The sequence below is a fragment of the Athene noctua genome, chromosome 33 (genome assembly GCF_965140245.1).
Source record: "Athene noctua chromosome 33, bAthNoc1.hap1.1, whole genome shotgun sequence".
Lineage (NCBI taxonomy): Eukaryota > Metazoa > Chordata > Aves > Strigiformes > Strigidae > Athene > Athene noctua.
In genome coordinates this window covers 982,989-1,007,776 of record NC_134069.1, presented here as the reverse complement: position 1 = coordinate 1,007,776, position 24,788 = coordinate 982,989, and the positions used below count along the sequence as shown (strand labels likewise).

At 60.7% G+C, this 24,788-nt stretch overlaps 1 protein-coding gene across 5 annotated transcripts in view; it reads left to right on the top strand.

Moving 5' to 3' along the window:
- LOC141972513 (SUN domain-containing protein 5-like) overlaps positions 1–24,788 on the top strand; it is a 72,545-nt gene that overhangs the window by 47,256 nt on the left and 501 nt on the right. The window contains exons 2-15 of one of the 5 annotated variants that reach the window (XM_074930407.1): positions 8,154–8,206; positions 8,417–8,467; positions 17,728–17,888; positions 18,795–19,409; positions 19,846–19,937; positions 20,187–20,265; positions 20,651–20,715; positions 21,272–21,333; positions 21,534–21,574; positions 21,827–21,920; positions 22,496–22,571; positions 23,122–23,228; positions 23,813–23,980; positions 24,325–24,414. In XM_074930407.1, the coding sequence (XP_074786508.1) occupies positions 19,309–19,409; positions 19,846–19,937; positions 20,187–20,265; positions 20,651–20,715; positions 21,272–21,333; positions 21,534–21,574; positions 21,827–21,920; positions 22,496–22,571; positions 23,122–23,228; positions 23,813–23,980; positions 24,325–24,414 (975 nt within the window). In that variant the 5' untranslated portion in view covers positions 8,154–8,206; positions 8,417–8,467; positions 17,728–17,888; positions 18,795–19,308. Of the gene's footprint in view, positions 1–8,027; positions 8,207–8,416; positions 8,468–17,727; positions 17,889–18,340; positions 19,410–19,845; positions 19,938–20,186; positions 20,266–20,650; positions 20,716–21,271; positions 21,334–21,533; positions 21,575–21,826; positions 21,921–22,495; positions 22,572–23,121; positions 23,229–23,812; positions 23,981–24,324; positions 24,415–24,788 lie in introns of those variants that run through there. The other 4 variants (XM_074930411.1, XM_074930410.1, XM_074930408.1 and 1 more) reach the window with 4 other exon arrangements.

The window sequence follows — 24,788 nt, the reverse complement described above, 5'->3', positions numbered from 1 at the left end:
TGTTGGCGACCATCTGAAGAGCGTATCCCAGCAATTATGTTCCCCTTCCTGCTCAACCATCTTTAAGACCTTTTTTATCCTTTCCCCATCATGAAAGGTTGTGAGTAAAGTTTCTTGCCCTTTTTCCTTAACTTCTTCCAGTATCCGGTGCAAGTCTGGGTGTTTTAATAGGCTTTCTATATGACTGACATTTAACCCTGTGGGGACAGGAAGTACCTTTACCATGAGGCTGCTTTTCAAGAGGGAATGTGTAACCACCGGGGCAGAATAAGTGAAATCACACCCCAGGATGATGGTGAAATTACGAATACAATAATTTAGATGCTGTATCAATTTCTTCTCTTGCCCATCTATGATTATTGTGTCACACAGTGTCCTTAGACATGCACATCCCTTTCCGGTACAGACAACAACGGTCCTCAAATCTACATTGGGGCGTGCTTCAAAGTGGCAGATCTTTTGGTCGGTATCTAAGCAGGTACCCTGGGTTATTAAGGTATTACTGTCACATATAAATCCCTGTTGTTCTTTCATGATACAGGGTTCGAGATCTACTGCTTGCCATTTATTACCAGTATTCATAGCCCAGGTCTTATGTGCAAAGGGGTACAGCAGGGTCCCGTTGTAATTGACTCCGAGACTTACAATGGGGTGTATGGTGATTAATTTTGCATCACATATTGTTAACACAAAAGTCGTTACTGTACGCGTGTCAGGCCTATAGGTGAAGTTGACCATGTTCCACCATGATTGTAACTTTGTCTCTGTCTCTGGGCACTATCCCAAACTATTTTTCGAATTTCAGTGGGAAGTGCACCCTCCTCTCCTTCCCTTATTACAGATTCTGCTACTGTTTGCATCCATAACTGGGCTTGTATGCAACTTAGAGCTACGGCGACATCACCTTGTAACGCTCCCAGGGCTTCAGCAGTAAGTGTGTGCTCCTTTGTGTCGACGGATACAGCCCGGGTATCCAGAATAACACCAATGTGGTTTGCCAGCTCGATCCAATTTTATTAAGCACAGAGCATCTTATATACTATTAGGGCGTGATCGCATACAGCTAAACAAGCTGTGATTGGTTCTAAGCCACTGTCCACACAATATAACTCATATTTCATTGGTACAACGCGAGAAGCACACGCAAGAAGCACGAGCCTATGGACCTCCTACTCAGTGTTTCAACTTCACTCCATATCTCTAGGTAAGGAATTTGCTGAACAATAGCTCTCTGTGCAGTGGCAGCCAGAGAGGAACATTGAACAGTGAGTTCTTTACACAGGGGCAGCTAGCACAGAGTTACCATGTCGGTATCAAGGACCAGGTGGCCGTTATCTTCCAAAAACTTCTCCACACCCCAACCCCCCGCTCATCCCCACTGCCGGGGCAGGATGGGGCAGCGCACACACATCAGCATCGCAGGGCCACCGCTGCCCTGTCCCTTCCCCGTGGACACAGAATTCACCTCCCCCCAGAAAACCATGCTTGCGATGGGAGATCATGGAGGTGGGGAGAGTGTCGGGATAGGAAACCATCGCGGGGCTGAGAAATCGTCCTTGAGATGGGAAACCATCCCTGGGACGGGAAGCTGTTGGGAGGGGAACCATTGTGGGGATGGGAAATCATCCCTGGAGACAGAACAGCAGGATGGGAACCGCTGGGCTGGGGAGTTGTGGGGTGAAGCAGCAAAACCTCGTAAGGCTGGCTGAAGCAGGTGCTGGTGGAATGATGGCCGTGGGGCCAGACCCCCAAAACCCTGTTTGCCCCAAAGAGACCCCGCAGCGCCCAACCCCCACGGCAGGGGCAGCAGCAGGCTCCCGCTCCTCCTCAGGCTCCTGCTCTCCAGGGAACTCCCCCGCCAGCTCTGCCCGCCCGGCTCTCACCCCGTCACCCCTCTTCGCTCCCCCTGCAGAGAGGGTCCCTATCCAGCCGCCGAGGACGTCGGAGGCGCCCGGCGGGGGCTTCACCCCCCCAGCCATGTCCCCGCCGTCCCTGCCTGAGCGCTGCCCCCTGTCACGGCGCTGCCAGTGCCCCGTGAGCCTGCCCGGGTCCCCGCTGTCACCTGCCAGCTGGCCCAGGCCGCCGCCAGGCAGGGGGTGCCCAGGGCCCTTGGAGCCCCGGGCGGGTGTGTTGCGGGTGAGTGTTTTAGATCACTTGAAGAGTCGCTGTGGAAGGTATTAGCAAAAAGTGAGTTCAACGTGATGTTATAAAAGGGTGATTTTGCAAAGTCTGGTGGCAGCATTCACTCTATTGCTTACTACCTGGAAGAAACATACAAAGGAAAATCAAGTTCAAATTTATTTAAAATTATTTACACAGAGACCAGAAACAGAAAAAGGTAAGGGAGACCTCCCGCTGAGTCACAGAGTTCACAATGGACCCCCTTGCTTTCTCAACTCCTGATGGAGCTTAGATGCAGGTAGATTCAATCTCAATCCCAGACTTGGTCAAAGGTTTCTGCCTAATGGGAGAGGTACAAAGGGTAAGGAAGAGCTCCCGCTGAGACACGAGGTTCAGAACAGATCCCCTTGCTTTCGCAACTCCTTCTCAGAGAGGAGTCCAGGTGAGGCTGGATCCAGGCTTGTGGCAACCGGGGCACGGACTCTGCACCGAAGAGCGGAAGGAAAGACCCTTTCTTATTACAATAGCACATACTTATGCACTCCCCAAAGCTCTTACTTCACAATTAGCAAATCGGCAATTGGACAGCCATCAATCCTTTCTCCTATCAGCACCAGAGCACTCTCACACGCTGCGCAGACCAATCCCCTGCTCGCTCAGGCGCTGTTCACGCGGCGGGAACTCCTCACGGGTCAGGATTTCCCACAGCTCAGGGTGGCAGCTGTCCCTCGTTTTCCCCTGACGCCTCGGCACAACTCGGCAGTTTCTGATCTTTCTCCCCAGGGCTGTTCCTCATCAAAGCCTTGCTGCTGCTCAGGGGCTGTGCAGGGCTGACAGGCCGATGTCTCCCACAGTCAGAGAGTGGAAGAAGCTGCCCAGGGAGGGGGGAGAGTCCCCATCCCCGGGTGTGTTTAAGGGCCATTTGAATGAGCTGTGGGGGGATGAGGGGCAGGGGAGAACTTTGTAGAGTCGGGCTGAGGGTTGGACTCGATGATCCCGAGGGGATTTTCCAACCTGAAGGATTCTGGGATTCTGTGACTCTAAGGCAGCGCCCAGCGGCACCGGCAGCCCCCTAGAGCCGCCCAGACACCCCCCGGCACGGGCTGTGCCTGGCCAGTCGCCCTCCCACCACCGCTGGGTCCCCACCGCTGCTGGGGCTCCCCTTCCCCGGCTGCAGGTCCTTGCCCAGGGCCCCACTTGCCCCAGAGGCCCGGGACTCTGCCCAGAAAGCCCACCCAGTGCTCCTGGCAGCCCCGAGGTCCGGCTCCCAGCCCTGGAACATCCCTCTTGCACCCGGCCAGCGTCGCTGTGCAGAGATGAGCGCCAGCCCTACCCCACGGGCCCACCACCCCCTCCCAGACAAGGTCCTGTCGGCCCCAGCACCTGAGCAGCGCCTCTGTGCCGCGGACACAGCTCTGGGGGTGCTGGCAGAGAGAAGGAGCCGGCCCCAGTGCTGCCAGCGGCCACCCGACACCACCGTGACCCTCTTTCCTCCGTCGCAGGGGGACAGCGGCGGTCCTCTCGTCTGCAAAGACAGGAGTGCTGACTACTTCTGGCTCGCTGGGGTGACCAGCTGGGGGAGAGGCTGCGCGAGAGCGAAACGGCCCGGAATCTACACCTCCACTCAGCACTACTACGAGTGGATCCTAGTACAGGTGGGGCTGCCCCCAGCAGGAACGGCTGCTCCAATGCCACGGCCAGCCTTCCCCTCAACCCCCCTTCAGAGGCCAAGGCCAACACCAACACCATCAGGCGGGTTCAGCTCCCGCCCCCTTCTACCCCAGAAGTTGGTGGAATTCTTCACTTGCTTGCAGGAGCTCCTGCAGAACCTGAGGGAAGGCCTGAGCAGCAGGAGGGAGAGGATCCAGCGCAGGCTGCAGTGCACCACGGCCACCTCCTGCAGGGGCTCTGCCTGCTGAGCCAACGGCAGCCTCAGTGCCAACGGCCTGCTCGGTCCTGCCCACGCCCCCCGACTGCACACAACCACCCATGTTTGTCTTAGCTGTTGAATGAAGCTGCCGCCTTCCACAGCTCACCACGCTTCGGTTCCACCCCGCCTCCTGGGCAAGGCCCAGCGCCTGCAAAGTGAGGCTGCAGGCAGCCAAGGGCGGCACAAAGGGGAAGAGTCACTCCGAGGGGTGACCCCGAGCCTGGTCGAGGGGAGGGGGAGGGTGTGGTGGGAGAAGGGGCCACTGGTCACAGGGCCGAGAGGTCTTGGGGACAGCGGCTGGAACACAGAGTGTCTTAGGGCAGTCGTAGGGGGGGCCACAGGGCAGGACAGAGATTTTGGGAGGGCACACTTGGGGTCTGGGGGGGCAGACGGAGGGTCTGGAGGGGGCACAGGGCAGGACAGGGGCTCTGGGAGAGCACGTTGGGGGTCTAGGGGGCCACAGGGCAGGACAGGGGCTCGGGGGGGGCAGATTGGGGACTTGGGGCAGGGCGGGGGGGCTCAAGGGGAGGGGGGGGCAGGGGCTGTAGTTCAGACCCCCCTATAACCCCCCTTCTCCTCCCCACCCCACCACGGGGCGAACAGAGCCCACCGTGGGTCTTGCAAGGGCTCAAACCAGGGAATTTCTGATGAAGTCTGAACTGCGAGGCAGGAAGGTTTTGCTCGTGTTTGTTCCCCAGCGACTCCTCAGCGGTTTTCCCTCGGCCTCTTGGTCTGCGTGGACAAAAGTAAAACGCTCCCCATACACCTCACCGGTAGCAGCCTTCGGTGGGTGCTTGGGCAACCGAGCTAAGGGCAACTCGAAGACAAGGGCCCGGAGATACCGTCTAGGGAGGGTGATCTCGCCCATGCAGGCGGACGACACCTGGACCTTCCTCACGGCTCCTGCTCCACAAAGAGCCGACCCCGCGAAGAAGAGCCCGTACTCCTGCCCTCGGCCACCGAGGCCCCTCACTCTCTTGTCACTGGGCATGCTGGGGCTGCGCAAAGGAATCCCGGGAAGTCGTGATCATAAAACACCCCTTTCCAGGAAATTCACGCCTGTGTATGATTGGCGGGTGTGTAAACTGATGGCCCCCGCTAGTTCGGGGGAGCCCTTATGGTGGAGAAAGCCCAGGGCGACCCCAGCGCTGCTGATCAGGAATTCCCGCCGAGCAGTGCCTTTGGATTCCGACTGGTGAGGGAGTTTCTTGGTTTCAGTCCGGACCCCCCTGCTGTGGGTCCCGCTTGTCACCCCCCCCGGCTGTGGGGCAGAGGCCCCCTCCCGCCGGGGGTGTGGAGGGGAGGAGCGGCTGGAGGATTTGGGGCTGGGGGCCTACACCCCCGTGGGGCTGGTGCAAAACTTCCTCCAGCCCCTGCGCCTCCACGTGGGGCCGCCCTGGTGGGGGCCATGGCCCTCGGTGACCCGGGGCTGGGGGTCTCTGTGGGCTGGGGGGGACCTGGGGGGGTCTCTGCGGGGCCGGGAAACGTCCCCGTGGGGGTTTGTGGGGGGATTTGCGGGCGCTGCCTCGGGGCAGGTGTGGGGGGGTCCCTGGGGGCTGCCCCTGACCCCCCCGCCGCCCCCCAGGGACGCCGGGCCCCGCCTGGCCCCGCTGCCGCTGCCGGCCCGCGCCCCCCGTGCTCGCCGGGACGTCACGGCCCCGGTGACCCCCGGGAAGGGCGGGGAAGGGAAAGGCGAGGGGGGGAAGGGGAAGGGGGGGGAGGACCCGACACCCCCGAGCCGCCGGGTTCACACCCCCCGGGCGGGGGGAGGCCGCGACGCGGGCGCGACGCCACCCCCGAGGGCCCCCCCACCCCGGGGCTCCCCTACCCGCCCTCCCGCCTCACCGGAGCCCGGGGAAGCTGCCGGGGCCGCCGCCGCCGCCATCACGGTGGCCCTGAGGGGAGCGGGGTCCGCCATGGCGGGTGAGGGCATTGCCAGCGAGGGGGCGGGGCCAGAGAGGAGCATGCGCAGGACGCGGAGGGGGTGCGGGGCGACGCCGCGGCCGCCATGGCGGGTGAGGGCATTGCCAGCGAGGGGGCGGGGCCGGCGCGGCGTGACGGCCCCAGGGCGGGAAGGCGCTTTCCCCCCCCGCAGTCGCCGCCGCCATTTTGTAGTCGGCGCCGGTCGGGGCGGGCGCGGCTGCCTTCTCTTCCTTCTCTTCTTCCTGCACTTCTGCTCTTCTCCTCGCCGGCTCCTGAGGTAGGCAGGGGCTCCCCGCTGGGCGCCCCCTCCCCGCGGCACCGCCCTACGCTGGGGCGGGGGTCCCCGAGTTCTCCCTGGTACCCCCGGGCCCTCACGCACCCCCGTCCTCCCCCCTCGACCCTCCGACAGGGCACCTGGCAGTGGGGGACGGGACCCACCTGACAGTGTGGGGAGAGGGACCCCCCGCCCACTGGGATCCCCCGACCAGGGGCTTTTGGGGGGCAGGATCCCTCGGGGACCCCAGGCGAGGGCTGCGCCTCCATTAGTGCCACCGCTGCCCCGCTAACACATTATTTTCGTTCCTCCCCCCCGTAAAAGTTTCCCTTTTTCTCCCCGTTTCTGCCCCTCAGGTGATGGCGGAAGAGGCCGAGCCCGGCGCCCCCGTCCCGGCGGAGGGGACTCCCCCCACATGCCGGGGGTCCCTGCGCATCCCGGAGTCCTCTGAGGGCCCCCCAAGATCCTGAGGGCTCCCCCCACACCGCGGGGTACTCCTAGGGGTGCCCCCCCATCGCGGGCCGCTCCGAATGGGGCACCCCCCGACCCAGGGGGGTTCCCCTGAACCCCGGGGTGCAGTGAGGTGCCCCCCCGCCCGATCTCGGGGGGGCGCTGCGTGCGGCACTGGAGGCGGCTCGGACCCAGGACCCCGGGGAGGCGACAGCGGCAGAGCTGAGCCCGATTTTGGGGGTCCCCAGGCCCCCTACAGCCCCCCCCCCCCCCAAGACAAGTGTGGACACCTGGACGGTGCCCGACTGCTGTGCCACAACCTGTGCCTGGAGCGTTGGGGGGGACCCCAAAATGGGGGAGGTGGGGGCAGCCAAAATGCGGGGGAGGCACCCAAAATATGGGGGAATGGGGAATGTGGGCAGTGGGAGGGGGAGTGTGGGGGTGCGGTGGGGGTTTGGGGGCTCTCTCTGACCCTCCCTGTCCCCCCCAGCCGCTGGGGGGTGCGGCCACATGGTTTGGGGGGGCCATGGACAGCTCAGCATCCTGGAGAAGTACGGTCAGAACCTGCTGCAGCCCGGCCCCCCCAGCACTGCCGTGCCGTCCGCTTCGGGAACAGCGTCTTCTGCGGCACCGTCGATGCTGTGCAGGTACCCCAAAAGCTGCACTGGCACCCCAAAACCTCAAGGACCCCAGTCCCCCCATATCACCCCAATATCCCCCACAGAACCCCAGTGTCCCTCACTAGCACCCCAGTATTTTGCTATGGGACTCCAGTATCTCCTGTCTCACTCCAGTATCCCCCACAGAACCCCAATATCCCTCTCTAGCATCCCAATATTTTTCCATAGTACCTCAATCCCCCGTATCACCCCAATATCCCCTGTAGCACCCCAATATTTCCCTGTACAATCCCAGTACTCCTAGTATCCCCCCCAGTATCCCTCATATCCCCGCAGTATCCCATTACAGCACCCCAATACTCCCCTTTCACCCCAATATTCTGCTGTAGGTCCCTAGTTCCCCGCCGGGCCCCCCAGTTCCCCCTCACCTGCAGGGGGGCTGGGGTGTGCGGCGTCTGTTGGGGTACACGGAGGAGACAGGGCAGGGGCTGAGATTTCCCCCGAGGTTGGGGGTCCCCAAATCCCCCGTGTGGCCACCGTCACCGCTGATGACCTGCTGCTGCGAGCCAAGCTGGACCTGCTGCTGGCCGTGAGCTCTGGGGGCCACTGGGAAGGTCATTAGGACAGTCTGGGGCGGCCCTGGGACATGCTGGGGAGCAGTGGGATATATTGGGGAGCACTAGGAAGGTCACTGGGATACACTGGGATATATTAGGGAGCGGTAAGAGGGTCACTGGGCCATACTGGGGAGTACTGGGAGGGGAACTGGGACATACTGGAAAGTACTGTGCTATACTGGGAGGGCTCTTGCTCTCCCTCTGCCTCTCTCCTCCAGAACGAGTACCTGAACCCCCAGTTCTTCACTGACCTCCTGGTGGGGGGGCTAAGGTGAGTGGGGACTGGGAGGAACTGGGGGGAGCACAGAGGTATATTGGGAGGGACTGGGAGGAGGTTGGGCTGCACTGGGATGGGTGGGTGGGGCACTGGGCTATAGTGGAGGTGCCCAGGGATGTACAGGGGGTGTGGAGTGGGGGTGTCACTGGTTCCTACTGGTCTGTACTGGTGTGGAGTGGGAGCGGTTCTTCTTCCCGTCCCCAGGGGCCGCTGGTGGCCGGATCGCTGCCAATAACGGATGGGGACAGCCCGCAGGTAGGGGGGTCTGTAGGGACTGGGGTCTGTAGAGGGAATATAGGGAGCTCTGTGGGATCTGGGGGGCTGTAGGGATTATAAGAAGCTCTGTAGAGGCAGGGCGGAGCTGTAGAGGGGCTGCAGGGTGCTCTGTAGGGGTTGGTGGTCTGTAGTGGCATTATAAGGAGCTCTGTAGGGGCTGGGGTGGGAAGAGTGGTCATAAGGAGCTCTCTGGGGACTGGGGTGCTTGTAGAGTGGTTATAGGGAGCTCTGTAGGGGCTCGGGGGCTGTAGAGGGGATGTAGAGGTACTATAGGGAGCTGGGGAGGGCTGTAGAGGGGTTATAAGGAGCTCTGTAAGAGCTGTGGGAGCTGTACAGGCCCTATAGGGGGCTCTATAGGGGCTGGTGGGTTGTAGAGTGGCCTTAGGGACCTGGGGAGGAGTTTAGAGGGGTTATAAGGACCTCTGTAGGGGCTGCGGGTGTTGCAGAGGGGCTATAATGAGCTCTGTATAGGCTGGGGGGAGCCGTAGAGTGGTTATAGGGAGCTCTGTAGGGGCTGTGGGGGTTTTAGCAGGGCTATATGGAGCTCTGTTGGGTCGTAGGGGGGGCCCTAGATTGGCTATGAGGAGCACAGTACAGGCTAGGGAGGGCTGTAGAGGGTCTATAGGGAGCTGTGTAGTGGCAGTTGGGGCTGTAGAGGGTTTATAAGGAGCTCTATAGGGGCTGGGGGGCTGCAGAGGGGCTCTAGGGAGCTCTGTAGGGGCTGGTGGGCTGTAGAGGTGCTATAAGGAGTCATGTAAGGGCTGGGGGGTCTTTAGAGGGGCTAGAAGGAGCTCTGTAGGGGCTGTGGGAACTGCACAGGGCCTAATAGGAGATCTGGGGGGCTGTAGAGGGAGTATAGGGATCTGGGGAGAGCTGTAGAGGGGTTATAAGGAGCTCTGAGGGGGCTGTAGAGGGTCAATTGTGAGCTCTGTAGGGGCTAGGAGGCTGTAGAGGTTCTATAGGAAGCTCTGTAGGGACTGAGGGGCTGTAGAGGGTCTGTAGGGACCTGGGGAGGGGTTTATAGGGGTTACAATGAGCTCTGTAGGGGCTGGGGGTGTTGCAGAAGCGCTATAATGAGCTCTGTAGGGGCTGTAGAGGGGCTATAGGTAGTCATGGAGGGGCTGGAGGGGCTTTAGAGGGGCTAGAAGGAGCTCTGTAGGGGCTGTGGGAGCTGTACTGGGCCTATAAGGACCTCTGTAGGGGCTTGGGGGGCCGCAGAGGGTTTATAAGGAGCTCTGTAAGGGCCGGGGGGCTGTAGAGGCATTATAAAATGCTCTGTATGGGCTGCGGGGCCCGAAGACTGGTTGTAAGGCGGTTTCTACGGGCTGGGGGGGGAGAAGAGTGGTTCTAAGGAGCTCTGTAGGGGCTGAGGTGGCTGTAGCAGGGCTATATGCTGTTCTGTAGGGGCTGGGGGGGGGGGCCTAGATTGGCTGTGAGGAGCTCTTCATGGGCTGGGGTGGGCTGTAGAGGTGTTACAATGAGCTCTGGAGGGGGCTGTAGAGTGGTTACAGGGAGCTCTGGGGGGACTGCAGAGGGTTTATAAGTACCTCTGTAGGGGCTGGTGGTCTGTAGAGGTAAGTTAGGGATCTGGGGAGGTCTGTAGAGGGGTTATAAGGAGTTCTGGGGGGGCTGTAGAGGGTTTATTGTGAGCTCCGTAGGGGCTGGGGGAGCTGTAGACAGGCTATATTGAGTCATGTAGTGGCTGGCGGGCTTTAGAGGGGCTAGAAGGAGCTCTGTAGGGGCTGTGGGAGCTGTACAGGGCCTGTAAGGACCTCTGTAGGGGCTTGGGGGACCGCAGAGGGTTTATAAGGAGCTCTGTAAGGGCTGGGTGCTGTAGAGGCATTATAAGATGCTCTGTACGGGCTGCGGGGCCCGAAGACTGGTTGTAAGGCGGTTTCTAGGGGCTGGGGGGGCAGAAGAGTGGTTCTAAGGAGCTCTGTAGGGACTGGGGGGCTGTAGAGGCCCTATTGGGAGCTCAGTGTGCTATAGAGGGGTTGTAGGGAGCTCTGTAAGGGTTGGTGGGCTGTAGAGGTTCTATAAGGAGTCATGTAAGGGCTGGGGGAGTCTTTAGAGGGGCTAGAAGGAGCTCTGTAGGGGCTGTGGGAGCTGTAGAGGGACTATAGGATTATGGGGAGAGCTGTAGAGGGGTTATAAGGAGCTCTGGGGGGGCTGTAGAGGGTCTATTGTGAGCTCTGTAGGGACTGAGGGGCTGTAGAGGGTCTGTAGGGACCTGGGGAGGGGTTTAGAGGGGTTATAAGGAGCTCTGTAGGGGCTAGGGGTGTCGAAGAGGGGTTATAATGAGCTTTGTAGGGACTGGGGGGCTGTAGAGGCCCTATTGGGAGCTCAGTGTGCTGTAGAGGGGTTGTAGGGAGCTCTGTAAGGGCTGGTAGGCTGTAGAGGTGCTATAAGGAGTCATGTAGGGGCTGGCGGGCTTGAGCGGGGCTAGAAGGAGCTCTGAATGGGCTGTGGGAGCTGTGCAGGGCCTATAAGGAGCTCTGCAGGGGCTGGGGTGGGCTGTAGAGGTGTTACAATGATCTCTGGAGGGGGCTGTAGAGTGGTTACATGGAGCTCTTGGGGGGCTGTAGACGGGCTATAAGGAGTTCTGTAGGGGTTGGGGGGGCTGCAGAGGGTTTATAAGGAGCTCTGTAGGGGCTGGTGGGCTGTAGAGTTACTATAAGGAGTCATGTAGCAGCTGGGGGGGCTTTAGAGGGGCTAGAAGGAGCTCTGCGGGGGCTGTGGGAGCTGTACAGGACCTATAGGGATCTCTGTAAGGGCTGGGGGTTGTAGACGGTATATAGGGAGCTGTGTAGGGGCTCAGGGTCTGTTGAGGGGATGTAGAGGTACTATAGGGAGCTGGGGAGGGCTGTAGAGGGGTTATAAGGAGCTCTCTAGGAGCTGATGGAGCTGTAGAGGGGGTATAGGGAGTTCTGGTCGCTGTTGAGGAGCTATAGGGACTTCTGTAGGGACTGAGGTGTCCAGAGGTTATATAACGAGCTCTGTAGGGGCTGGGGAGCTGTAGAGGGGTTGTAAGGAGCTCTGTAGTGGCTGTTGGGGCTGTATAGATGCTATAGGGAGCTCTGTAGGGGCTACTGTGCTGTAGAGGGTCAATAAGGAGCTCTGTAGGGGCTGTGGGAGGCTGTAGAGGGGCTCTAGGCAGCTCTGTAGAGGTTGTTGGGCTCTGTAGGGGCTATAAGTATCTCTGTAGGCACTGGGGGCTTTAGAGGGGTTATAAGTACCTCTGTAGGGGCTGGTGGTCTGTAGAGGTAATTTAGGGAGCTGGGGGGGGCCTGTAGAGGGGATATAAGGAGCCGTGTAGGGCCTGGCATGGGGGGTAGAGGGACTATTAAGTACGTCTGTGGGAGCTGTACAGGGCCTATAGGGAGCTCTGGAGGGGCTGGGGGGCTGATGAGGTGCTATAGAGAGCTCTGGTGGCGTGTAGAGGGGCTATAAGGAGCTCTCTAGGGGCTGGGGGGCTGTAGAGTGGTTATAGGGAGCTCTGTAGGGACTGAGGGGCTGTAGAGGGATTATAGGAAGCTCTGTAGGGACTGAGGGGCTGTAGAGGGGCTGTAGGGACCTGGGGAGGGGTTAGAGGGGTTATAAAGAGCTCTGTAGGGGCTAGGGGTGTCGAAGAGGGGTTATAATGAGCTTTGTAGTGGCTGGGGGCACTGTAGAGGTGCTATATGGAGTCATGTAGGGGCTGGGAGGCTTCAGAGGGGCTAGAAGGAGCTCTGTAGGGGCTGTGGGAGCTGTACAGGGCCTATAGGGAGCTCGGTAAGGGCTGGGGGTCTGTTGAGGGTATATAGGGAGCTCTTAGGGGCTGGCGGGTTGTAGAGTGGCCTTAGGGACCTGGGGAGGAGTTTAGAGGGGTCATGAGGACCTCTGTAGGGGCTGCGGGTGTTGTAGATGGGCTATAATGAGCTCTGTATGGGCTGGTGGGAGCTGTAGAGTGGTTATAGGGAGCTCTGTAGGGGCTGTGGGGGTTTTAGCAGGGCTATATGGAGCTCTGTTGGGTCGTAGGGGGGGCCCTAGATTGGCTATGAGGAGCACAGTACAGGCTAGGGTGGGCTGTAGAGGGTCTATAGGGAGCTCTGTCGTGGCAGTTGGGGCTGTAGAGGGTTTATAAGGAGCTCTATAGGGGCTGGGGGGCTACAGAGGGGCTCTAGGGAGCTCTGTATGGGCTGGTGGGCTGTAGAGGTGCTATAAGGAGTCATGTAAGGGCTGGGGGGTCTTTAGAGGAGCTAGAAGGAGCTCTGTAGGGGCTGTGGGAGCTGCACAGGGCCTATAAGGAGCTCTGGGGGGCTGTAGAGGGACTATAGGGATCTGGGGAGAGCTGTAGAGGGGTTTTAAGGAGCTCTGAGGGGGCTGTAGAGGGTCAATTGTGAGCTCTGTAGGGGCTAGGAGGCTGTAGAGGTTCTATAGGAAGCTCTGTAGGGACTGAGGGGCTGTAGAGGGTCTGTAGGGACCTGGGGAGGGGTTTATAGGGGTTACAATGAGCTCTGTAGGGGCTGGGGGTGTTGCAGAAGCGCTATAATGAGCTCTGTAGGGGCTGTAGAGGGGCTATAGGTAGTCATGGAGGGGCTGGAGGGGCTTTAGAGGGGCTAGAAGGAGCTCTGTAGGGGCTGTGGGAGCTGTACAGGGCCTATAAGGACCTCTGTAGGGGCTTGGGGGGCCGCAGAGGGTTTATAAGGAGCTCTGTAAGGGCTGGGGGGCTGTAGAGGCATTATAAAATGCTCTGTACGGGCTGCGGGGCTCGAAGACTGTTTGTAAGGTGGTTTCTACGGGCTGGGGGGGGGAGAAGAGTGGTTCTAAGGAGCTCTGTAGGGGCTGAGGTGGCTGTAGCAGGGCTATATGCTGTTCTGTAGGGGCTGGGGGGGGGGGGCCTAGATTGGCTGTGAGGAGCTCTGTATGGGCTGGGGTGGGCTGTAGAGGTGTTACAATGAGCTCTGGAGGGGGCTGTAGAGTGGTTACAGGGAGCTCTGTGGGGACTGCAGAGGGTTTATAAGTACCTCTGTAGGGGCTGGTGGTCTGCAGAGGTAAATTAGGGAGCTGGGGGGGGCTGTAGAGGGGATATAAGGAGCCATGTAGGGCCTGGCATGGGGGGTAGAGGGACTATTAAGTACGTCTGTGGGAGCTGTACAGGGCCTATAGGGAGCTCTGGAGGGGCTGGGGGGCTGATGAGGTGCTATAGAGAGCTCTGGTGGCGTGTAGAGGGGCTATAAGGAGCTCTCTAGGGGCTGGGGGGCTGTAGAGTGGTTATAGGGAGCACTGTAGGAGCTGGGGGGCTGTTGAGGGGCTATAGGGAGCTCTGTAGGGGCTGAGGGGGGGTCCCTAGATTGGTTATGAGGAGCTTTTTACGGGCTGGGTTCGGCTGTAGAGTGGTTATAATGATCTCTATAGGGGTGGGGGGGGCTGTAGTGTGGTTATAGAGAGCTCGGGGGGGCCTGTAAGGGGCCTATAGCGATCTGTATAGGGGCTTGGGGCCTGTAGAGGGGCTACAGGGATCTGGGGAGGGCTGTAGAGGGGTTATAAGGAGTTCTGGGGGGGCTGTAGAGGGTTTATTGTGAGCTCCGTAGGGGCTGGGGGATCTGTAGACAGGCTATATTGAGTCATGTAGTGGCTGGCGGGCTTTAGAGGGGCTAGAAGGAGCTCTGAATGGGCTGTGGGAGCTGTACAGGGCCTATAAGGACCTCTGTAGGGGCTTGGGGGGCCGCAGAGGGTTTATAAGGAGCTCTGTAAGGGCTGGGGTGCTGTAGAGGCATTATAAGATGCTCTGTACGGGCTGCGGGGCCCGAAGACTGGTTGTAAGGCGGTTTCTAGGGGCTGGGGGGGCAGAAGAGTGGTTCTAAGGAGCTCTGTAGGGACTGGGGGGCTGTAGAGGCCCTATTGGGAGCTCAGTGTGCTATAGAGGGGTTGTAGGGAGCTCTGTAAGGGCTGGTGGGCTGTAGAGGTGCTATAATAAGGAGTCATGTAGGGGCTGGGGGGGCTGTAGAAGGGGTATAGGGAGCTCTGTAGGGGCTCTGGGGCTGTAGAGGGATTATAGGAAGCTCTGTAGGGACTGAGGGGCTTTAGGAACCTGGGGAGGGGTTTAGAGGGCTATAAGGAGCTCTGTAGGGGCTAGGGGTGTCGAAGAGGGGTTATAATGAGCTTTGTAGTGGCTGGGGGTGCTGTAATGGGGCTATATGGAGTCATTTAGGGGCTGGGGGGCTTTAGAGGGTCTAGAAGGATCTCTGTAGGGGCTGTGGGAGCTGTACAGGGCCTATAGGGAGCTCGGTAAGGGCTGGGGGTCTGTTGAGGGTATATAGGGAGCTCTGTAGGGGCTGGCGGGTTGTAGAGTGGCCTTAGAGACCTGGGGAGGAGTTTAGAGGGGTTATAAGGACCTCTGTAGGGGCTGCGGGTGTTGCAGAGGGGCTACAATGTGCTCTGTATGGGCTGGTGGGAGCTGTAGAGTGGTTATAGGGAGCTCTGTAGGGGCTGTGGGGGTTTTAGCAGGGCTATATGGAGCTCTGTTGGGTCGTAGGGGGGGCCCTAGATTGGCTATGAGGAGCACAGTACAGGCTAGGGTGGGCTGTAGAGGGTCTATAGGGAGCTCTGTCGTGGCAGTTGGGGCTGTAGAGGGTTTATAAGGAGCTCTATAGGGGCTGGGGGGCTGCAGAGGGGCTCTAGGGAGCTCTGTAGGGACCGGGGGGCTGTAGAGGCTCTATTGGGAGCTCAGTGCTATAGTGTGGCTGTAGGGAGCTCTGTAGGGGTTGGTGGGCTGTAGAGGTGCTATAAGGAGTCATGTAAGGGCTGGGGGGCTCTTTAGAGGGGCTAGAAGGAGCTCTGTAGGGGCTGGGGGGCTGTAGAGGGACTATAGGGTTCTGGGGAGAGCTGTAGAGGGGTTATAAGGAGCTCTGGGGGGGCTGTAGAGGGTCTATTGTGAGCTCTGTATGGGCTAGGAGGCCGTAGAGGTTCTATAGGAAGCTCCGTAGGGACTGAGGGGCTGTAGAGGGTCTGTAGGGACCTGGGGAGGGGTTTAGTGGGGTTACAAGGAGCTCTATAGGGGCTGGGGGTGTTGCAGAGGGGCTATAATGAGCTCTATAGTGGCTGGGGAGGCTGTAGAGATGCTATAGGGAGTCATGTAGCGGCTGGCGGGTTTTAGAGGGCCTATAAGGAGCTCTGTATGGGCTGTGGGAGCTGTACAGGGCCTATAAGGAGCTCTGTAGGGACTGGGGGGCTGTAGAAGCCCTATTGGGAGCTCAGTGTGCTCTAGAGGGGGTGTAGGGCGCTCTGTAAGGGCTGGTGGGCTGTAGAGGTGCTATAAGGAGTCATGGAGGGGCTGGAGGGGCTTTAGAGGGGCTAGAAGGAGCTCTGTAGGGGCTGTGGGAGCTGTACAGGGCCTACAAGGACTTCTGTAGGGGCTTGGGGGGCCACAGGGTTTATAAGGAGCGCTGTAAGGGCTGGGGGGATGTAGAGGCTTTATGAGATGCTCTGTACGGGCTGGGGGGCCTTAAGACTGGTTGTAAGGTGCTTTGTAGGGGTTGGGGGGGGGGGGAGAAGAGTGGTTATAAGGAGCTCTTGGGGGGCTGTAGAGGGTTTATAAGGAGCTCTGTACGGGCTGGTCGACTGTAGAGGTGCTATAAGGAGTCATGTAGGGGCTGGTGGGGCTTTAGAGGGGCTAGAAGGAGCTCTGTAGGGGCTTGGGGTGCCACGGAGCGTTTATAAGGATCTCTGTAGGGCTTGGGGGTCTGTAGAGGGAATATAGGGATCTGGGGAGAGCTGTAGACGGGTTATAAGGAGCTCTGGGGGGGCTGTAGAGTGGCTATGGTGAGCTCTGTAGGGGCTGGGGGGAGCTATAGAGGGGCTGTAGGGACCTGGGGAGGGGTTTAGAGGGTATATAAGGACCTCTGTAGGGGCTGGGGGGGCTGTAGAGGGGCTATGTGGAGTCATGTAGGGGCTGGGGGGAGCTGCAGAGTGGTTATAGGGAGCTCTGTAGGGGCTGGGGGGGTTTTAGCAGGGCTATATGGAGGTCTGTAGGGTCTTAGGGGGTCCCTATATTGGCTACGAGGAGCACAGTACAGGCTAGGGTGGGCTGTAGAGGGTCTATAGGGAGCTGTGTAGTGGCAGTTGGGGCTGTAGAGGGTTTATAAGGAGATCTGTAGGGGCTGGGGGGCTGTAGAGGGGCTCTGGGGAGCTCCGTAAGGGCTGGTGGGCTGTAGAGGTGCTATAAGGAGTCATGTAGGGGCTGAGGAGGCTGTAGAGGGGGTATAGGGAGTTCTGTAGGGGCTGGGGGGCTTTAGAGGGATTATAGGAACCTCTGTACGGACGGAGGGGCTGTAGAGGGGCTGTAGGGACCTGGGGAGGGGTTTAGAGTGGTTATAAGGAGCTCTGTAGGGGCTGGGGGGCTGTAGAGTGGTTATAGGGAGCTCTGTAGGAGCTGGGGGGTCTGTTGAGGGGCTATAGGGAGCTCTGTAGGGGCTGAGGGGGGGGCCCTAGTTCGGTTATGAGGAGCTTTTTACTGGCTGGGTTTGGCTGTAGAGCGGTTATAATGATCTCTATAGGGGCGGGGTTCTATAGTGTGGTTATAGGGAGCTCGGGGGGGCCTTTAAGGGGGCTATAGCGATCTCTGTAGGGGCTTGGGGCCTGTAGAGGGTCTATATGGAGCTCTGCAGGGGGTTGGGGGGTCTGTAGAGAGGCTATAAGGAGCTCTGTAGGGTCTGGGGCAGTTCTGGAGGGCTATAGGGATCTCTGTTGGGGCTGGGGTCCTGTAGAGGGGTTATAGGGAGCTTTGGGGGGGCTGTATAGGGTACATAGGGAGCTCTGTAGTGACTCGGGGGGCTATACGGGGACTATAGGGAGCTGGGGGGTGCTGTAGAGAGCTTATAGGGAGCTCTGTATGGGCTGGGGGGTGTGTAGAACGGCTCTGTAGGTCCTGGGGGGGGCTATATGTGGCTGCTGTAGGGGCTGTTTGGGGCTGGAGGTGCTCCATGGATTATCTATGTTGGTAGGGGGGTGCGGGGGGGGGCTCTAGGGGCTGCAGGGAGCTGTAGAAGGTCTGGGGTGCTCCTGGAGGTCGCATGTGGGACTGTAGGGCCCCTATAGATCCTGAGTGTCCCCCCGCCCCCTTCCTTCTCCAGGCATCCCCTTCCCCAGCCAGCCCCCATGGGGGGACCCCAGGGTGCAGCCCTCAACAGCCCCCCCAGATCCCCTATGGCGATTACGGGTATCTGTGGGGTCTCACCCCCTTTTTTTTTCCTCTCCAGTGCTGTAGGGCCCCCCTCTGACTCTGGGGCCTCCCCCCAACACCAGCAGCGTGGTGGGGGCTGCACCTGCGCCTCCTGCGCCTTCCTGAACCCCGGCCCCAGCGTCCCCCGCGGGGTCTGCGAGTGCCCGCGCCTCGCCCGACGGCCCCCTCAGCCCCCAGGTCAGTTTTGAACTTGAAAGGTCTGAAATTTGAAATTTCCAGATTGTGGAAAACTCCAAACTCTAAATTTGAATTTTCTGAATGTTAAACTTGAAATGTGCGGGGTTTGGAATGTTGGAATTTGGGATTTGGAAATGCCGAATTTTGAAATGTCCGCATTTTGAATTTGAGGTGTGTGGAATTGAAATGTCTGAATTTGAAATTTGAAATTTCCAAAAATTGAAATTTGAATTTCCACATTTCAGAAATGGAACTTTAAATCCAATCTGTGTTCTGTTTAATTGTACGGGCAACTTCAATTTAAACCCAATTGTATGCATGAAATTGGTATCAAGTAGTTTTAAACATCTAACACTCTGAACGTGTTTTATTTCCATTGTGCCATCAATTTAAGGAAGGTAAGGGAAAGAATCTCTTTAAGTGAGAAATATTTTTTTCTTCCTTTGGAACAGGAGAACTTCTCCAGGGAGCTGTGAGCGGGGTGTTTACAAGGTTCCCGCTCCCCTGGAGCGTGTCCTTAAAGGGCCTGACCACAGCCTGTCCCAGGAGAAGCCGCTGCAGTGAAAGGGGAGCTGACCGGAAAATAAGCCCCCGGGGAGCCTGGCGGGGGGGGACATCAGGGACACCCCTTTGTGCCCTGGGCTTAGAGCGGGGGAGCCTGCTGGGACGGCACTTATCTCCCAGGGACTGCGCAGAGTGGGAGCAGAGGCGGGGTCCCTGCTGACTCCCCCAGCTCTGACAGGCTGCAGAAGAGAAACAGTTCTTATTTTTTTAAATAAGTGTTATTAAAAAAATCAGGAGTAGCACAGAAGAGGGCCTTCTTCAGAAACAGGGCTCTAGAGGTGAACCAGTGGATCAGATCAGGTTTCTAATTAATTCTCCAGTTCTCTGTCCCCTGCCTGACAGGGGTTTACTGAGGATCTCTCCGCAGCGGGCAGCTCTGCAGGGGACACCCAGCGGGCGCGGGGGGACGCAGCAGCCAGCCAGGCCAGACCTACTGCTTGTTCCTGCGTCAGCCAGGAAACCTTAAGGAGGGTGAAAGTTCCTGCTGCGACAGCAGAAGCCGAGTGGGACGAAGGGGCTTGAGAGAGATTTTTAGAGCTGTCTCCCCTCCGCCGTAACCCCGTCGCAAGAAGAGCTTTCCCAGCCCTTGCCGCTCTGCTCTGGCTGCTCTGTCGGGGATCTCTATGTGCCCGGTGGCAGCGGCCGTGTTGCCCCGGGCAGCCCCAGGGACTCCCCGCCCGCTCAGCCCCACGGAGCCCCCCTGTGAGGTCGCAGCTGCCCCTGTGACGTCACAGCTGGCGCCCACCAAGCCCCGCGGTGCGCGGGCAGGAGCCCACAGGTGCCGTGCGGCTGCTGCCCCGAGCAGGTCACGCTGCTGGGGCGGAGGGCGCGGAGCAGAGCGGGTACCCGTGAGGAGATGCCGAGAAGGGCACCCCTGAGGAGATGCCGAGGGGCCCCCAGGGGCTCCCTGGGGAGCGAGGGCAGCGCGGCTGAGCCCCAGCCCGTGGAGAGCAGTGGGTAAGAAGTGGGCCGCTGCTGCCCGGGGCGTCAGGTCGGGGGCAGCAGGGACGCGGCTCAACACGGGCGCTGGGGCACGGAGCAGCGTGGGGAAGCGCCAGGGGTCTCTGAAGGAGAGCCCGTGGCCTGCGAAGCCCCTTGTGTGGGGGGTGGGCTGAGAGCCTGGCTGGTCGTGCCTGGCTGAGGGGAGAGGGGTGGCTGGCTGCGGGGGGGCACAGCAGCCTGTGCTGCCTCCTCTCCCGCTGCAGGCCTGTAGAGCAGAGGATGGGGAGGGGAGGGGGGCACCCTGGAAGCAGCCCAGCTGTGCTGCCCCCCCTCCCCGCAGTGGGGACGGGGACAGCCCCTGGGAGGCTTCCCGAGGCCGACCTCTGGCAGAGGCCTCGGCTCACGCAGCGTGGGGACGCTCGGCAATCGGCATCTCTTTTCCCTCCCATAGGAGCCTCTGCGTGGAGATGGAGGTGGCAGTGCGCTTTTTGCCTGCAGCCTCTGGCTCCAACAGCTGTGGCAAGGCGGCAGCAGAAACTGCAGGTAAGCTCAGAGCTGCTGCTTGCTGGGGAGTGCTGGGGGTGAACCCGGAGAGCCGCGCTGTGCCAGGGCTCTGGGCACGTGTCCCGAGCGGCAGGAGAAGCGGGGGCTGCGCTGCTCCTTGCCCCGGGGAGGGAGCGTGTAGGACTCGGTGCCCGCCTCCCCGCAGGGAGCTGGGACGTGCGTGGCTGGGGATGCTCGAGAAGAGACCTCCGGAGCCAGACCTGACTCTTCTCTGGTTTCTTTGCCCAGGGACGGTTTCCAGCCTTCCGTGCCATCCACGCCTCGCCTCCCTGGGGAGAATTCTGCTGGGCATGTGCATCTTCGCCATGTACGTACTACATGTTTCTGCTGGGGATGGGGATGGGGAGGAAGGGGATGGCCGAGGGCCAGTGCAAGCCACAGGGGGAGCAGGGGGTGTTCCCCAGCCAGACTGCTGAAAAGGAGTCTTCATTTGCTCCACCTCTTTACTTGCCGGGACGATTTTTGTTCCCTTTTGGGAGGTGCTTCTGACGCCCTCCCTCTGGGGAAGAGCTGCCGGCAGTGTTGACCAGTGCGGATGGAAATGGCGCTGCTCCTGGGCGCTGCTCTGTCGGGTCTCTGGCAGCAGCAGCTTCCAAAACAGAGGCTTTTCAGCCTGAAAATGGAAATCCACTGATGAAGGGCTTTGCTCAAGACTCGGCTCGTGGATAGACGCAGGACTCCCTCTTTTTCAGGCAACGGGTGGCCTCGCATAAGAAGAGGTTTCTACAAGTCATCGTGCTGCTCGCGGTGGCTCTTGGTGAGTTCGCATGAGCAAACATGCTGGGTGCCAGCTTTCTGCTGCCCAGCTTTCCTTCCCGGCCAGTGTGTGTGGAAACTCCCGTGGCCCAAGTGCTTCCTGAGTATGTCCTTGACTGGGACTTGCTTTTGGACTACCAGTAAGACTGGGAGTCTCCAGCCATGCTGCTGCTTGGCTGCTGGTGCAAGTCTGCAAGCCTGCGAGAGAAGGCTGCAGGTATTTCCAAGCCTGAACTGGGGGCTCCCAGAGGGGCCGTGCAGGGAGACTGGTGGAGAGGTGCCTCTCCTAGCCCGTGCAGCCTGGTCTCGGTGCTCACCGAAGCAGCGAGGGGGAATGGGGAGCAGCTCTGGGGCACTGAGCGCACCTGAAGAGCACGGCTGCGCAGTGCCCTCAAGCCTGGGGGGATGGCTCCCGGTCAGAGGCGTGTCCTCTCTCTGCACCCCACGTTACCGCACCAGCGGCCCCAGCCCCAAGGCGACAGGGAGGAGACAAGGTGACTGCAGGCATGGCTGGCAACCCCAGGCAAGTAACTGTCTCTTTGTGATGTGAATTGCAGCTGGTGGTTACTGCTGGACCTCGCTGCCAGCGTGGAGCACGTGCACCGAGGGACTAGTGGAGGTCAGTGACTCTGGTGGGTCGGGCACCTCCTGCAAGGGAGCGTTGCTGACAGCGCTGGATAAATCACCGGCTCCTCTGCTCCCACGCAGGATGACCCAAAGAAGCCGCAGCTTTTGCTGGCTCTTCTTAGGGAAGCCTCTCCTGGGAAGCCCCGGCAGCTCTGGTAGCGGATACCTGAACAGAGTGTTTTTCCCTTTCAGGAGCTGAGACGTGTGTGTGCGGCACCCCTGGAGACCCTGCGGTAAGAGACGTTTCCTGAGCTGGAATTGTGTCTGTGCAGCAGTCTTGGCTGACCTCGTGCTACCTGCACTCCTTTTCCTAACAGCCAGGGCTCTGGTACTTCCCTCCTGCCTTTGCCTTTTGCTCAGCCTGGCGAGGAAGGGGAGCACGTGCGGAGCAGGGAAGGCACACGTGTCTGCTGCTTGCTGAGCTCAGACGGTTCCCAGAGGGGATGGGCAGCTCTCTGACAAGAGCGGCTTTTGTCTTCCTGCAGGAACTGGCAAACTTTGTTGGCAGAGCAAACCCAAAACAAGGAGCGTCTGCGGGAGCAGGTGGCTCAGCTGAAGGCGAAGTTCAGCAGCGCAGAGGTGACCCTGCATTTTGGGGAAGGAGGGGTGGCTGGGCAGAACCCCCGAGAAAGCACTCCTCGGGGTTGTTGGTGGGCTCAGACCGCTGACTGCAGCGAGCCAGCCTTTGCCAGGGGCTTGCTGGGTGAGCTGCTGCGCTGCGCAGGCCCTTCTCCGGGCCCGGTTTCTCTGGGCCGCTTCAGGCAGCGGAGGACTCCCGGCAGCCTTCCCTCGGCACGCCGGGGCCTCTGCCTGCTCTGGCCGGGCCCCGGGGGCAGTGGTGAGACCCAGGTGTGCTCACGGGGTCAGCCAACGCCGGCGGGGCCTGGGACCGTCTCCCGACCGAGCTGGAGAGCGTGGAGGGTGGGCACGGGACGGTGGGGACCCTCATCAACCCGCCTCGGGGCTGCGGCCACGGCACAGATCCTGTTCCTCAGGCCTGGTGGCTCACACCAGCAGCAGAGCGTCTCTGGGCTCTGCGGACAAGGCTTGGCTTGCACCTCGGGCACTGCCCCTTTGCCTCTGCAGGGGCTAGTGGCCACGCTGCTCTGCCCGCTGACATGGTCCTTTTCTGTGTTCATTCACATCTTTACCAGGAAGTTCAGGAGAGCAGCCAGGCAGCGCCTGCCAAAGTCTCTGCCGCGACGTATGACTGGGCCCTGAAAAGCTCTGGTATGGACGCAAGCAGCCCCACCTCCTTGCCCTGCGCTTGCCTGTAGCCCTGCCCAGAGGAGGCCGTGCTCTCCAAAGCGGGGCAGCTGAAATGCTGCCTGGGGTCCCCGAGCCAGGCTGTGGCCGAGCGGCTCTCTCGGGCTCCCTCCCAGTCCTGCCCTTGGCCCCTGCGCGGGGCCTCTGGCGCTGCCCCCGCACACGCTGCTGCGCTGATGGAGGGGCTCTTCCTGCGGCTGCGTCCGCGAAGGGAACGGCTGGGTCACCCTTTGCTGCCCACGCGGCGAGCCCTCGGCTTTGCTCCGCTGTCGTCGCCCCGGCGCCTGCTGCCCCCCAGCACCCTCAGACCTTCTCCTCGTGGCGCCGTGGCGGCAGCAGTCGCCAGGCACGGGGATGCCGTCCCTGCCCCGCGCAGCCGGGCGCCCCCGCGGCCTGGGGGTGAGAACAGCGCTGACAGACGTGGAGCTGCTCGGCGGCACCAGAAATAGTGTCTGAGCACCGGGTGCTCCTGGTCTGGGGCCTCTGGCAGTGACCTGCTCTCCCTCCCTTACAGGTGCCTCCATTGACATGCGGAGAACTTCGGAGGCCTTCAGCTGCACACACTGGCGCTGCAGCGTTGTGGAGTGGTTCTCTCAGTCCACACCTGATGCTGTTTTGGAGGTACTGTAGCGGAACTCACGGGTGCTGGTTTCCTTCCCTCCGGTGAAGCTGGGACCGACCTCGGGGCTCTCCCCTCAGTGCAGGGCAGTGCCGCTCCAGCCCGCAGTGCCCATCAGGTTCCTGAAGCCAAAGCTCGGACACAGGGCTGGGCCTGCTGGAGAGGAGCGGTTCCCCTCAGGAGGGGAACGGGGCTGAGCTGAGCGGAGCTGCTGCCCCTTGCCCACAGGCCTCTGTCCCAGCTGAGTGAAAGACTTTCTCCCTGGTGACCCCCTTTCCACACCTGTCCCTAACGGTGCCTTTTCAGGGGTGGGGGGTGCCCTGCTGAGCGCTGGGCAGAGAGGTGTTTCTGTAAGGCCCTGACTAGGGTGGCTTCGTAACCAGTGTTCTCCTCTTTTCCGTAACACTGAGAGCCCCCTCTGTCGGGCAGGGAAGGCGGCCTCCTGCTTCTGTCCGCCCCTCACGGGCGCCTCATTTCCGAGCTGCAATAGCCCCCCCAGACACGCCGGTCCCGTGCTCCGAGCGGCGCGAGCTGTGTTGTCCCCGACGCGCTCTCGCCCCTCACTGCTCTCTCGTCCTGCCTGCAGCCGGATATGTCCCCAGGGAACTGCTGGCCTCTGCCGAGGCACCAGGGCCAGGTGGTCATCAGGCTGCCAGCACGAGTCCATCTGACCGCCGTCAGCGTGCAGCACATCTACAAAGATGTGTCTCCGTCCGGGACCGTCGTCAGCGCCCCCAGAGACGTCGCTGTCTTCGTAAGTCTCTGCCGGGCGCGTCTGGTGGGGTCTGGCCCTGGGGGAAAGCCGTGACAGGGACTCGCCTGCGGCCTTCTGTGCGTTCCCTGGGGCTTGTGTCCTGCTCTCTGCTGAGCACCGCGCTGCCCTGGGGGGACGCTTCGAGGGCTCCATCCCTCTCGGGACATCTTCTGGCCGAAGCACCTCCGGGTTCTTGACCCTGAGGAGCCTGAGCTCCGCCCCGGGCAGTGTCAGACAGCTGCTGGAGCCCGGGAGAGGCCGGGTACCTGCCCGGGCTGAGCCAGCGCGCACGTCCCCTCTGTGGGGCTGAGTCTGAACTGCTCTGCTTGTGCTTTGGCCCCAAGGGACTGGACGCGGATGGAGAGGAGGAAGCGCTGCTCCTGACGTTCACCTACGACGTGACCAAAGAGGCCATTCAGACCTTCCCTCTGAAGGTACGCTCCACGCGCGGGGGAGGATGCCGGGGGGCGAACCAGGCTTGGCTGGGAGCCCACGGCAGGGGGGTGTGAACGCTTCCTCCCTGGGCACAGGGCCCCGGGCCCCCGCCCAGAGAGCCCTGGCGGGGCTGAGGCGCAGGCGGTGGTTCTCCTCGCAGCAGAGCGTCCCCTTCTCTGCGGGAGGCAGGCAGAGCGGGCAGCGGGGCCTGGAGGGCCAGAGCAAGGGGCAGGGGGGCGCAGCCCCGGCCGGGCCGGCACGCAGAGGAGGCCAGGAGCCTTCCCCCGTCCCGTGCCCCGGCCTCCCCAGCAGCCCCGGTGGCAGCAGCCGCTCCCACCCGCCGCCGGGAGCTGGTTCCTGAGCAGGAGCAGGG